General features: G+C 44.7%; 2 protein-coding genes across 5 annotated transcripts in view; one reads left to right on the top strand and one right to left on the bottom strand.

Annotated features, from left to right (window-relative positions):
• Window positions 1–2918: 2918 nt before the first annotated feature.
• On the bottom strand, window positions 2919–10251 carry LOC111245607 (protein strawberry notch homolog 1-like). The gene has a single exon (XM_022794184.2). It carries the CDS (start codon window positions 9336–9338, stop codon window positions 4557–4559), a length of 4782 nt encoding a protein of 1593 aa, XP_022649919.1. The 5' UTR covers window positions 9339–10251; the 3' UTR covers window positions 2919–4556.
• A 291-nt stretch (window positions 10252–10542) lies between these two features.
• The window catches only part of LOC111245610 (uncharacterized), a 151563-nt gene continuing 148016 nt past the window's right edge, over window positions 10543–14089 (top strand). Inside the window, exons 1-2 of one of the 4 annotated variants that reach the window (XM_022794195.2) lie at window positions 10545–11399; window positions 12142–13018. In XM_022794195.2, coding sequence (XP_022649930.1) covers window positions 12889–13018 — 130 coding nt within the window. In that variant the 5' untranslated portion in view covers window positions 10545–11399; window positions 12142–12888. Of the gene's footprint in view, window positions 13019–14089 lie in introns of all 4 variants that reach the window. The other 3 variants (XM_022794197.2, XM_022794198.2, XM_086981388.1) reach the window with 3 other exon arrangements.

Genomic DNA, 14089 nt, shown 5'->3' with positions numbered 1-14089 from the left:
TAGAGCAAAAGAATGTTAAAGGAGCAAGCAACATCATACGGAAACTTTTACGAGAAAGATATTTCATAAGTGGCTAGCGAAATTGCGTGTAACATTTTGACACGAATGTAAGGCAAGATATGTGTAGGTGTGTAAGACTTTTAATGAGGATGGGTGCGAGATAGAAAAAGCACCAGGCAGCACTGGGATGATGACTAGCAGATTGAGAGCAAGTTTTTTTCCATCATCTACGACCTATATATTACGTAGAATTCAAAATTAACACCTCATGAGCGCCACAATCACTTTAATTTCATGAGCAAAATATTGCCAACTCCGAAGAACGAAAGCTAATGGAGGACAGTAGCAGACTAAACAAAAATTAGATTCGATAGAAATTTACATGTTTGTATCATATTTGTACATTGAGGAGGCAACATAAACTAAGCAGTAATGCTGTTCATGCGAAAAATATGTGTAATAAAATCATTGTAAATATTGGTTTATTGGATGGGTGTATTTTTTTGCTCTTTAGTTGCCTGTTGGACGGGTGTAGTAAACTGAACATATTAAAAAAGGTTGTAAAACAAAGTTAAATGTACATTCATTTTGCTTGACACCTTCGGTGTAGGTTTCTTATATTTGTATGAGAGGCAGAAGTTATACTTGCTGTGACCAATTATCGTTATTATAGTAATAAGTTTTAAAGAGCAAAAACTACGCATAGCTTAACTGACATAAAAGGGAGTATTTAGTATTAAGATAATTCACCGATTTAGCATCCTTGTCTGTTGAAGTGATGGCTACGAAATAATCAGCTGATGTTATTTCAGAATTTCATTTCTGAATATTGGTCCCCTAAATACTTTTATTTGCAAAAGTCATTCTGCTAACCAAATTGCGCCCTCTTGTGCGCAAAGCAAGCCATCGAACCCGTCTATACATTTCGATAAAGCGCTGAGATGCGCACATCATTTCGGTCATGTTTTTCATTCTAATCACAATTCATTATGTAACTCGGAGGAAGAATAAATTAGCCTCATGACTATACACGTGTGTATCTCCAGTACTCAATTGTGGCAAAACCTGGGAATTTCAAAGGGCCGAATAGCAGGCAAGACTCAGATCGGTGGTACCGCACACTGGGATAGGTTTATTTTCAATCCCGCTGAGTGGTTAGCGCTTGAGCCTACTTCCGGACAGTGACTAGAAAAAAAAAGTTTAATTGCATTTAACACATTCTGGGAATCCTCTAATCAGTACGTACATCGTGAAAATAACTACGATAAGGCAACAGATGCAATAACATCGAAAAAATCCGCTGGAAAATTAACTAGCTTACACTCGCGAGGAATGTATGTCACTATGAATTGCCGGCATGAAAGAGAACACTTCAAGTGTTGCTGACAGGAAAACGCTGGAGGTTTAAATGAGAAGAGCAGCGTCAACAACGGGACTAAGCTTATTCGCCGACGCGCTATACTAGTGAAGTATTCACTGAGACGATACTATGCATGCATACCAAATTCATGAGAAAATACCTACGATGTCAGTCGTGTTTGTAGTTGAATCCTCGGACTATAGAAACAAATCTGGCAATTTCTAACGTGCAAACACGTAATTCATATACATTTTTATTACACTCGTTTGGCAATATAAATTTTACAAAAACTATTTACAGCTTGTAGCCGATTCGCGGTTGCGCGCTTGAGGTGTGACAGATGTTGCCAGATTACAACTAAAGAGTTAAAAAATGTCAACATTAAGGAAATTGAAACCTTAGAGAGATAAAAGGACGGTCTCGCCGCATAAATGATGGTGAAACGAAGGAAAACTAAATTTTGATGTACTACAATAAAAAAATATTGTATTACATCGGAACTCAATATGGTTTATTGTGGCTGGCAGCTGACCAGCGATTATCGATACACGATAAGATAGTATACTGTGCTTGTCAATATAGTTGAAGCAAGACTTCATATCAAAGTTATTATTGTTATTATCATTAAAGTATTTTGTCTTTAACAGGTACCTGTTTGTTATATATATAATCTTCTTAATGAATGTATTGTTCAATAACTTGTAAATGCTAAAATATCAGCATATCTAAAAACTATGTGTAATCGTATCTGCATAAAATGATGAATGGGAATTCAATAGATCCTCGGAAAATGGCAATACAGATCACATATTACTTATTGTGACCTTTTTTAGTAAGGCGCGTACTTTTTTTATCTGTTTCATATATATGCACCCTAAGGATGTCTTAAACCAAAAGGTGAAAATCCTTGAGTGAGAGTTCATTTCCTACCTTTGATTTTTGTAATTTACAAGCATCGCTTGATTTTATGAGGAGTTTGCTACATTACCTTTAAATTTCAATTACGATACATCGGGTATTTCAAATATAATTTACAGTATTGAATAACAACAAGTAAGTATTTGACGATAATAGAATGATAACTTGACAAACGTTTCCGTGTTTCAATTCGCTAGAGTTAGTCTTTCTGGTAATTATAGAATAATATATGCATGTGCGTATTCGCTGTTTTGAGGTCGCATCTATTATTCTGAAGTAGCGACCGTTACCTTCTGCATTTATGAGCATCGGAAGGACACAGCCTCAAGGCAATGAGTGCCCTAGAAGAAGCCATCTAATCTAATTGAAGCGTATGTCCATGAAGTAAAATGTATTTGAGTCAGTGCAATTTGGAGGATAAAGTATACTTCAATTTCTATAGTATATTTGTACTTCCGTCACTGGTGTCTATGCGGAAATTGTTAAGAAAAGACGGTAACGATTTTACAGATGTCTACGTTAAAGCTATCCTAAAACTTAAATGCTCAGGGTTTGATTTACCATCAGTCGAACGTTTTCTTCACTTAAAATTTTTCGAAAATTACCTATTGAATTAGAGACATGAAAAGCGTCCACAGTATAACAATCAAATATAGTTATCGCTTTATTACAACAGCAGGAATAATCAATTTCTAGTTTTCCAACATTTTCCCTTCCCCGGAGTTTCGGGCGTTCAAGCATGCGTCACGCAAGAATTCGCTTTTTAACCACGGCCTTTATCGCTCTCAAAGTCCTTATTATTATTATTATTTCTTCCTTCAACCTGCTTCCTGCCAGCACGCTCAATCTCACTTGCGTTCTTTACGCGAGCACCAGGTCTCGACAACCGACAAGGTCTCACAATGTTATTTTTCATGCTTCGCTGTGTTCACATACATTCAAACGCTCAAGTCAGGCAAACTCATTAATCGTTTTCATATATAGTACATACGATACGCTTACGCGCGTATTTCCGTGACTCAGATTCAACAAAGTTATTTTTTATTCCCTAATATTATTGTTATTCTTTTTAGTAGTCGTAGCGGTAGTATTAACCAAAGCGTGGTACTCTAGATACAAAAACGATATTCACACAGATTTATCCCTTTCGAACCGGTAGAATTTTCTCGAATATTGTGTCCGGAAAAAATATTCTATATATTCATATACCCAATGAACATCGATAGTTTTACTTTCCGTTATTTTTGTTGTCTTATTGATTTTTCCCAGTTTTATACTTTTTCATTTCGTCATTACTATAATGCTTATTTTATAAGCATAATTATACGTTAGCTAGTAGTACTCGTAAAAAGATTATAATATAGCCTCCACTTGTGGTAGTGCAATGCCGTTCGCACGTTTATTCGTTGGTACTACATCTCATCAGATGATACTGTCAACAGTTACATATGGTTCAAAAGGTGGGCTCGTTTTTTATCATCCTCGATTCGAGATACTTCCCTGGGTTTGTTTTAAACTTTGGCAGAAATATTTACAATGAAGCGGGCAGACCTCTACTGGCCCGGGCTGTCTCACTATTATAATGAAATTGTCACAGCCGCTGTTGCTGCTGCTGGTTTTTTTTTGCTGTTTCCTGAGTGGAAGTAAATGAAACTAGTAAATAAATGAGGATCGATCTACTGAATTGCGAAAATGTAAGATGAGTACATATGTATATTTATGAAAAGATGAATATTCGCTGTGATGATGTTAATAAGATAATAACAACAATATAAGCAATTAATGTATTACATAATAATTGCAGATTTTTTTAAGAGTTGAAATAATAATAGTACAGACATAGAATGACGGCTCTCCAATCGCGAAAGCGGAATAGCATCATCATCGTCATTGCATTATTGTCGTCTTACGTGCTTGCGTAATTCGATTCTAGTGATAACACTCACTATAAGGTACCGAAACATGTTTTTACACTTTGAAGTGGATCTTCTCCGGTGTGCATGTCTTAATCCATGAATTTACACTGTGTACCATAACGACGCTCTTATCTTTTTCGTTTGTCTTTAATAACGACATGTTCGCTAAGCCCTCCATGATACAGGAAGCCGAAACTTTTTTTGAAAACCTATTAACGATTGATTCTCACACTCTAATAATAACCGCACGGAAATTAAGCGCGTCTGTAGTTACGCGATTTGAATTCCCGTGCACTTCTTGCATGAGCGAGGCAGATGCGCAACACTCGACACTTGCCGGTCTACCGTTACGCAGTTTACATTTAATCATCATCATCATCTGCTTTCTCTGTTTTCGGCACCTTCTTTAACTGTTTCACACTGGTTTTCTGTGCGTCCTCAGTGAGGACCGTTCGAAGGCTTTGCACACACGTTGGAGGCACCATTGTGCCGACAATTCGCAGCCCGCTTTCCGTTTTCAACCGGACGACCTGCAGCTTGAACGACACCATGTTGTTGGCGGAAAGTGCTGATTCGACCTTGGACCACACAGTGAACACTGAACCTGCTAGTACATGATAGGTTCGTGAGCGCAGACCGGCGTCGCACGGTATGCCGAGATTGGCTTTACGACATGCACCAGTCCAGTAGATGTGTGAACAGGTGTGTTCCGAGCTCGAATACTGATTCTCCCATGAGTCCTGGGCGTCGTCAGGCGAGACAAACTTGTACTTGGCTTTGATGTTTGCCAGAGTGTCCTGTTTTACCTGCAGACCGGTGTTAGGACGATATGTACGGAAGAGCTTTTCCCGTGCTTTATTTTTACTGTTTTTATTGCTTTTGCCCGCATATACGGCAAGAATAACCGTCTTATGGCCGTTTCGAATCTGATTTGACAGGTAAAAACCCTCATCGTTTTCGTAGAGCTCCCGATACTTATCGATAGCCTCCTCCCAGCTCATACCTCGCTCGACACTGACTGTGTGAAGTTCGGTCATCGTAGGGCCAGTTGGTGAAGACCGAACGAATTCTTCAGTCCTCTCTAACTTCACGTTGTCAGCATTTGCGCCGAGGTCAAGAATGCCCAGATCGAATTTTCCCTCTCTTTTTGCGCTTGACACAACAGCATCCATCGTGTCCATAAAGTACTTGAACAAAGCGTTTTGCAAGTCAACTTTGAGGCCGAGTAGGCGATTGAGAAATTTTGAGATGTTGTTATAATCTTTATCCAGAACAGCGATCGATGATGGCCCGTCATCTTTTACCACCAGACCAACTCCAAGAAGTCCTTCTTTACAGTCTTCAAAGAAATCCCCGTCGTAATCTTCAGGCGGTTTTACCATCGGCTTCTCGTGACCCATTATCGCCTTCATTGTGTGTTCAAGCGCGATGCGGCCGAAATTATTATCAATGTTAAACATCGACAGATCTCGAGATTCACCAGCACGGCGATCGCCGTGCGTTAGTGCACCCATACTTTCAATTCGCTTAGCTACGATTGAGGCGAAACGACGCTCACCTGCAAGATCGCTAATCAAGAATAGGTATTCCGGGGCAGACACTTGGTTCGACCTGTGAGTTCGACCAAACTGCTGCACGGCACGATCAGCACTCCACGGCAGTTCGAGCGTGATGTGTAAACGTCGTTTCCTATTTTCTGCACGTCTATCGGCCTGTAGCGAGATACCTGATGAAGCCGCTTCGGAAATGATAGCAATATTCTTTTCACCGCTCATGAAGCGCTGCTTCTCCGTTACGTTGAGTATCTCCAGTGGGACATCACTTTCAGTCCGAGACTCGTACGATACACCGCCATTATCATCGCTGACTACGCGTCCCTTGCGGCCAGTCATTTCAGCTACCTCACTTGGCCCGCCAAGCTCGTCAATCAGTTGGTCCAGCGTGTTAATGGGTAGGACGTCACCAATCGAATCGAGCATAGCCAACAGCTGCTGTTTCATGGCTGCCGCTTTGTCGCCAGCGTCCTTGCTGAATATGATCGACTGGGTCATTTCAGAAAAAGGTGACGGTGATCGGTCCCGGCGTCGTTTCTCTTTCTCTTCTTTGGGCTCTTTTCCTTTTTCTTTCTTTTCCTTTTTAGCTTTCTTGGGCTTCCTCTCCTCTGAATTAACCGCTTTCTTCCGCTTTCGACTTGAGCCTCTGCTAGCCCAGGGATCATCGTCCTCTCCGTCACTGTTGTCCGCTCCAAACGGATTGAAGTCATCACCGCTAAGGTCATCATCAGAAGCGGATACGGACGCTTCATCGTCCGAACTCACGTCCGAGCTTGAGTCCTCTTCGTCACTCGAACCACCACTCGAGCTTTGCTTCTTGTTCGCCGCGTCGGACTCATCCTTATCCGAAAGACGACTTGACCTTGGCATGAATTCACTCTCGTCAAGAAACGAACCCCCAAGCCCCAACAAGGCGAGCGTCTTTTTCCTGTTGGGAGCCGGAAAATGCTTCTCGACGAGGCTTTGGAAAACACCTCGTGCGGTCGAAACGAAATCGGTTAACTCTCCGCCCTGCTCTTCTAGTTGCTCTAGCGTACGTGACTCGCCCGTCGATTGTAGACCAATAACAACACATTTGCCATCTCGAATAGCATCACGAGCCACTTTCACAACGTATGGTACCTTAGCCGCTATGCAAAGGTATTTGAAAAATCTTTGATGGGCGCCCCAGAATTGGCCCCACATGGTCTTCTTTACCCTGGCATCAGCATCCATGAGTTGGGCAGCTTCCGCAAACATCCGCCGCGCCTCGATCCAAAGCCGAACCGCCTTGTTATAGGTGGATATGAAACGATCTCCTAGTGCCACTTCCTCTATTCGAAAGGTCACCCCTGCAAAAGAAAGCTGCCTAGCTATGTACATTCCACGGAGTTTCATATCCATTGCCACGAGTTCCATGGTTCCTACTCCACGCTTCTCTACCGCGTTAAGGAAGTCGTTGAACTCGGAAAATTGCGTGCCTTCACCCCATATGCCTAGTCGCGTCATGTAAGCCATATTTCGAGGCTCTGACGCTCCTGTCGCAGATGCGTAAACGACTCGAGCCTTCGGCAGACGATTTTGTAGTTCAAGAACGGTTTGTCCCGTCTTTGTCGGTTTAGATGATCCGGCCGGGTAAAGATTCTTCGCTTTGTGGCATTCATCAAAAACTATTACGCCGTCAAAATCCTCACCGCCACACCAGTGAAGGAGCTGCTTGAGGCGAGTTCGATACTTCGACGAACTTGATGAACTCTCGCCAATTAGCGACGAGTACGTTGCAAAGATCACTCCTTTCTTGCACGATCCGTTTCGTTTGCTCGTGATTTTATGGTATTTGAACTTATTTAATGGGTGCACGTCAATTTTCGTTGCGCCAATGTCACGAAGGTCGCGTTCGGCATCGAACCGAAGGTCATTCGATACCGATAACCACAGTGCCCTCCTTCGGCCGAGAAGAAAATTTTCAAAAATAATACCTGCTACAGTTCGTCCCTTTCCAATTCCAGGACCATCACCAATTAGATAGCCGGCACGCTGTCCATTCGGAAGAATTACTTCGTGCTGTTGACATGCATAAGTTATCGATTCGAGTTGGAGAGCCGATAACGCGCCAGTGTCAATGGTTTCCTCATCAACACTGAGTCGATAGTGTACGTCTGGTGGAGGAACTGATGACAGTGAGGCCGTTTCGACTACCGGGTCTGGATGCTTTAGGCCGATGCGCAGTTTTGCGGGCACATAATCTGAATAGGTCTCTGCCACTCCAAGCTCATCTTCTTCATCGGGCACTAGCTGACCTTCGTCCATCATATGGTGGGGTGGTCGATTCGGAGGTCCTTGTCTCGGAGGTCCAGGGATCCCGCTGTCACCATTGCGGAGAGCTCCAATGGCACTTCCTGACACCTGAAGTCGCATCTGTGGGGGCGCGCTTCCTGGTGCCAGGCCTCGGGACGTCACGAGCAGAGATCGAGGATGAGGAACACTTCGAGACACGAGCGATGTCGCACGGGGCGTCGTCACCGGGGTGCTCGTATGGCCATTCACGTTCACTTTCCTCACAAGCGGGCCGAGGGAGGTAGTTGTTGAAGATGTTGCTACTTTGTGCACCACCTGACCCATAGACATGCTAGGGCTTGGCCGAGCCGTGACGGTGCGCGTTGCAAGTGGAGTTGTCGTCGCTTGTGTACGAACCGGCGTTGGCTGACCCCCAACCGCGACGACGCGTCGGATGATCGTGCCACCAGATGGGTTGTGTGTGTGAATAACACGTGTTGTAGAAGACGTAGTTGCTACTGATGTCATTTGTTGCGGAAGGGTCGCTTGAACCACTCGTGCAGAATGAGCGGCCTGCTGCTGCACAGAACGAACGGTCTGAACGACGGCGGGTCCCTTCGGTGTCATAACACGGGTAACCATCTTTGGACTTGAAACTCGTACAACTTCAGAGTTTGTTGCCAAAGCCGACACCGGAGTGAGTGACACTGGTGGTGTTGAACTTCGGATCAGAACTCGCTGCTGACCGCCTGAACTTGTAGGCACAAGGCGGATCTGCTGTGATCCTCCGGGACCTGCGACCTGGGTCAGCTGACTAGCGGGTACCCGAACAAACCTAAGAGCACCCCGTGGAGTGTTCGGTGTGGAACCAGTACTGGATATCGCTGTCGGCGACGAGGCCATCTTAATAATTGTTGGTGGTCTAGGGGTGCTCCCAGGTGTGAGCGAGCTGCTGGGCGCTGCGATTCGAACAATCCGTGTACCTGGAGCTAGTTGACGTACTACTTGCTGTCGACCACTCTGACTGTTCAACAGAATCTTGACGGGCTGTTGGTGATGTTGCTGTTGAGGTCTAGGATATGTGGCCACTGTAACGTTGTTGTTGAGATGCGAAACGCTAGCCGGGGCGGTCAACACTTTGGCAGGAGCGCGAACAACCCGTGTAACCGTAGTCATCGAGACTGGCTGGTGCTGCTGCTGAATACGCTGTGCTACTGTTGGAATCGGTTGGTGATGCTGTATTTGCTGTTGCTGTTGGACTTGCGAGGGTCCAGCAGCCTGCAAGTCCTCGACGCCAATACCCGATTCGTCGAGTGCTGCCGATAGCAGATCCATGTCTGCCGCGCGTTCTGACACAAACAAAAATCGCAGACACTAGCGCAGCAGCAACCACAGCAGCAAGCGTAGTCGAACGAAGAAGCGCGCAGGGACTCGGTCAGGACTGAGTTGTTTGTCGAACAGCAGCAGCACCCAGTCGTGTGCGTTGGGCTCGGCTCACCCCTCTCGACGACGGCAAGTCGTCGGAGAGGCGCGGAAAACACTATATATGATAGTGATGGGGGAATAGACTTACGGCTGGAGAACACCACTTACTTGCAAGCGTACAAACGAACGACGTTGCCTCGTAATAGGCAGCAGCTAACCGACCGCTGCTGGTGCAGCAGGTCTGGGCTAGCAGACTGCGATAGCTACGGCTGCAAACTGCTACTCAGTCGGTCGTCCGTTTGCCAAAGAATAACAACAAAAACTCTTCGGGACAGAAACCAATCACAAACGTTGCTGTCGTTGAGTGTTGTTGTTTCGGCGGCTGATTCACTAGGCGCGAGACAATTTAGGGCGGAGGGGGCCGACGTCGAGGGCCGCCTACGGCCGGCCTCGGGGCCCTGGTTACTGCACTGGGGCTTTGAATAACGTTGAGAGAACTGACGCGGGCACACTTCACGGAGCACATGGCACAACTGAGGCTCTCACCCGACGAACAGCTTAACCCCGGGGAGGAGGCAGCTCCGTCGAATAGCGAGCAAGCCATCTTGCCAACACGAAGCTTACTCACTTGCGTAGTCTTGATGATTGACCAACGCCAAGCTGCTGCTCAGACTGAACCTTTGGCCTCGACGAGCCTAATACGACACAAATCTCGACTGCGGACGATTCAAATCGTCCACTGATGGACATTCAAAGTTTGCCACAAGACGCAAAACAGCTAGCTCACTAAAACTCGGAACTCGAATGGCGACGCCAGAAAAGCTAGCGTCATGTCAAACGATTGTGGCTTTCCGGCACTCGTCGTCAGCGATTTTCGTCCACACGCAATGACAAATCATACTCAGTACGTCACATTATATATATCGATGTGCTACGTTTTCATCTTAATCTTATATGACGAACAATCGCCTCGTTTGGTAAGCACATCGACAAATTTGCCACTTCGAAATGCGCGCGCATTCCCCTCCCGTCCATATCATTAGCCTGCAGCCTACTGTGTATCGCTCCGCCATTGCGTTTCCGGTCACAGTGTGTGTGGGTGTGTGTATGTATGTGTAGGGCCGCTCAGTTGTCTTGTTGATGGTTGGTTCTTGAGTGGCCGAGGTAGCGCCTTTCTATGACAGTCAATGGTGTCCTGGTACGTATCGTCCCGTTCCTCTTGCAGCCCACTGCGGCCTACTCTCGCAGCTCGGCTCCAGCCGCGGCACCAGAGGCGGTGCGGTAAGCAGGATGGCTGCCGCTGCTACGACAATACACTAGCAGTGCTGCTGGAATATCACTGTTAACGTCGCTGCTAAGAGCAGCGAAACTCAATGCTATTGCTGCTATCGCCGTGGTGTGAGTGAAAGCACATCAGCCGGAGGTAGAGCGATTGTCTGGGTGTGTGTTTGTCACATGAGAAGAAGACCCAGGACATAGGAGTGAGACGAGTTAAGGGCTCTGTGTTAATGCTACCTATGGTGGTGGTTGTAACAGAAAGAGCGTTGCACTGCTGCGGTATCGTGCGGTGACGGATAATATTGCTGAAAGGAGGGAAAAAACCGTGCAGCAGCCGCTACGCCGAGTGAGAGTGTCGTTCGTCCCGTTCCACTTCAAGTGTAAAGAGCGGAGAAGCAATTGGTGAGCCGCTTGCATACTGAATATTCGAGTAGTAGATTTAATCAGTGACTGTGTGAAACAAGACTCTCGGTGGACAGATAGTTGATACCCGAAAACACTGATCGCCGAGCGGTGTTCGGCGATCATTTAATGGTGCCAAAAGTCGCAGCTACGACGGCTGATTCCGTTGCTAACCGTCGATGAATAGCTGTGAGTTGTGGCGGTAGAACATGTCTCAACGTCAGAATCACTCGTCGATAGAGAAGCACTACTAGCGGATAAGATAGCGTCGAAGAAACTACGTCGAGACAGGTACTGAGAAAAGGATTCATTTACTGTTGTTATTGTTGTTGTTGTTGTTACACAATTGTACCGACGGGAACGAGACCCACAAGTAAACGACGCAGTCGCACGTTTTCCCAGTGGGTAAAAGTCTCATCTTGCCAGCAAATTGGTTTTGTCCAGGTGCGCTACTGCAGGTGTTGTGTTTGTGTTTTCATGTGCGCCAGCTATCAACTTCCTCTATGACAATATCGATAGTAGTACTCGCATGTTTATAGAATGAGTGCGCTCAGAAAAAAAGATAGATAAATAACAATCAAAGCGAAATATGTTAGCCGCCGCCAAAATGGAATAGTGGTTGATGGCGCGCACCGTTTACAGTGACGTGTTCTCGTTGATTGTCGCGATTTCAACTTTTATTCATTAGCTTTCGTTGTTTTTTTTTATAAACAAGTAAGGTAGCGTAACCGAAGTACGGGATAGCACAAATTTCGACCCCGAATAATTACTAAGTGCGAAAAATGAACATTGATCCTAAACCGAAGTTCAAAACAATCGAAATCGTTGATTGTTCACCGAATTCGCTTGTTATCGTGAATTTAATCGTCGTCATTTTCGAGGCAGCTTGCTAGCAGATTCTGTCGATTAAGCTGGAGTGCAGCGAGGATGTAAAATGATTGTATCGGGTGATCGTTTATGGACTGGGGTAGAGATAGTCCAGGGGTATGGGGTGTATTGGTCACGTGATAATAACTGTTGATGCAATCAGCAGGACAGTGAGAAACTGTGAAACGAAAAAACACCGAAGTTTGTGTCGTCGTACAGATTAAGTCGCCATCGTGATTTCGCGCTCTTCCGAGCTTCCTATCCGGGGAACATAATACACACAAGTGGTTCAACCGTAAACGAGACGAGAAAAAACGCGACATTTTGTTGCCCGAAAAAACGCCGGAGCTTTACAGCGACTGAGAGTGCAGCTGAGTTGATAGTGCTCTGTGGAGTCTCTCTTGTGCATGGATAGTTTTGTGAAGTAGATTAAAGGAGAAGCGTCGAAGATGTCGAAGAGAAGGCAAAATTTATCTTTTGCATCGTGTGTTGTGCACCCGGAAGTTCTACATGTCTCCGTTTTTGTGTGAGTGTAGTACCTAAAAACACGTTAATTGTGTTTTTGTATGGATGTGCTTAACCGATCTTCGACTCACCAACGGAATCGATAGCCGGCTTTCCAACGACTGCTATTGAATATCGTGACGACACGAAAATCGCACGAAATCATCATGTCGCTTATTGGCCGTCGGTTGGTGATCGAGCTTACTCATTTGTGAAGGCCGCTGTACAGTGCAAATACTACAAGCGTACAACTGGCATAGGATACAGCTACAGTGAAAACACGAACTCGTCCTAAACAAAGATTGCCGAAATAACACAACATCAGCTTTCAACATACCGCAAAATAGTCTAATTGACAGTTAAAAAAAAGAAGTTCGTTTCAATGTGAAAACCACACAGGAACAGGAGAATGGTGTTCTTACAGCTTACTGCTGTGACAACAACGGCAACCATTACGGGGTTAGCAAGTGGACTCTCGTCACGACATAGGACAAGGATGGGTTCATTGTTGATCCTTCTAGCCCTGATTTGGCCACTAGGTAAGAGCAAAAAACAATGTAGACAAAGTTCAATTAGTTCAAGTGTTCAAAAGAACGCTTAGGTGTTTTCTATAGATCGTGAATGTCCGCACGTAAAGGAAAAAACACATTATGTAATACATATAAACATCGATATGAGAATATGTTGAACTAGCAAATTCGAATCCTAACGGCCAACACGACACTGTTCATTGGTTCCATCGCTTACTGTGCTCGCTATATGCACTGTGGTCGAAAGACGAATTAGACGTAAGTGTTAACGCTTGGATACTGTGTAATATAAAAATATTATATATGACGCTACCGAAGCCTTTCGTAGTGGGCACGGAGACAACGATATCGACACGAACGGCGAACCAAACGTAAAAAGATGAGAAAGATTGCAACACATTTATTCTCTTTTCTATCTTTCTTTCTTATCCTTTCCGTTTGTTTACCTTCAGAGGCACCCGGCCAATAGTCGCCGCTAACTAGACGGAGATCTCGTTATTTGGGTACACAGTCTGACCGCTATCTATCCAGAGTGTTCTGTACACCTAAAATGTTTTACTTCTCAGGTGTCGAGAAAAAAACACGTTGTTTTAGCCATGATTGTGAAATTATATCGGTTGTCGTATAGTTAGCATGTTTAATGTGGGTATCCCTGGTCATATACTACTTAGACGATATGAATTGCGCGATATGACCAGGTTCGTGGTATCCTAATATTCTTAGTCGAGTTAGTTATTCAGCGAGACCAATTTTTATACTGCAGCTGGCTAATTTTCTCCAGTATTCTAGTCGTGGTTGAACCCAGTCATATTTTCGTTTGCCCCTTATGATGTTGGTAACTTTTAGTTCTATTTAAATTAAGGATAGTTTTTGAGGCAGTATAACCTGAGGCAGGCTTCCTTATTTTCTGTGAAACATATACACCTTCTTTGATTTCCAAGTCGAATATCGCAGGTAATCGAAGCTTTTCTAACGAAAATAAAGCGATGTAAATATTTTCCATAAAGAATGTTAGTCATATAATGTTTCGGGCGTTCTCCGACAAGCTAATAGCTAACATAACAGTTCGTAGAACGTTCA

Source organism: Varroa destructor, unplaced genomic scaffold (genome assembly GCF_002443255.2).
Source record: "Varroa destructor unplaced genomic scaffold, Vdes_3.0 BEIS01000002.1, whole genome shotgun sequence".
Taxonomy (NCBI): Eukaryota; Metazoa; Arthropoda; class Arachnida; order Mesostigmata; family Varroidae; genus Varroa; species Varroa destructor.
Note: the sequence above shows the minus strand (reverse complement) of the source record. Positions and strands in the feature narration are given on the sequence as shown.

What these genes read in the sequence shown, in the direction of transcription:
- LOC111245607 (XM_022794184.2), bottom strand. Translation starts at nt 9,338, where the DNA reads ATGGATCTGCTATCGGCAGCACTCGACGAATCGGGTATTGGCGTCGAG.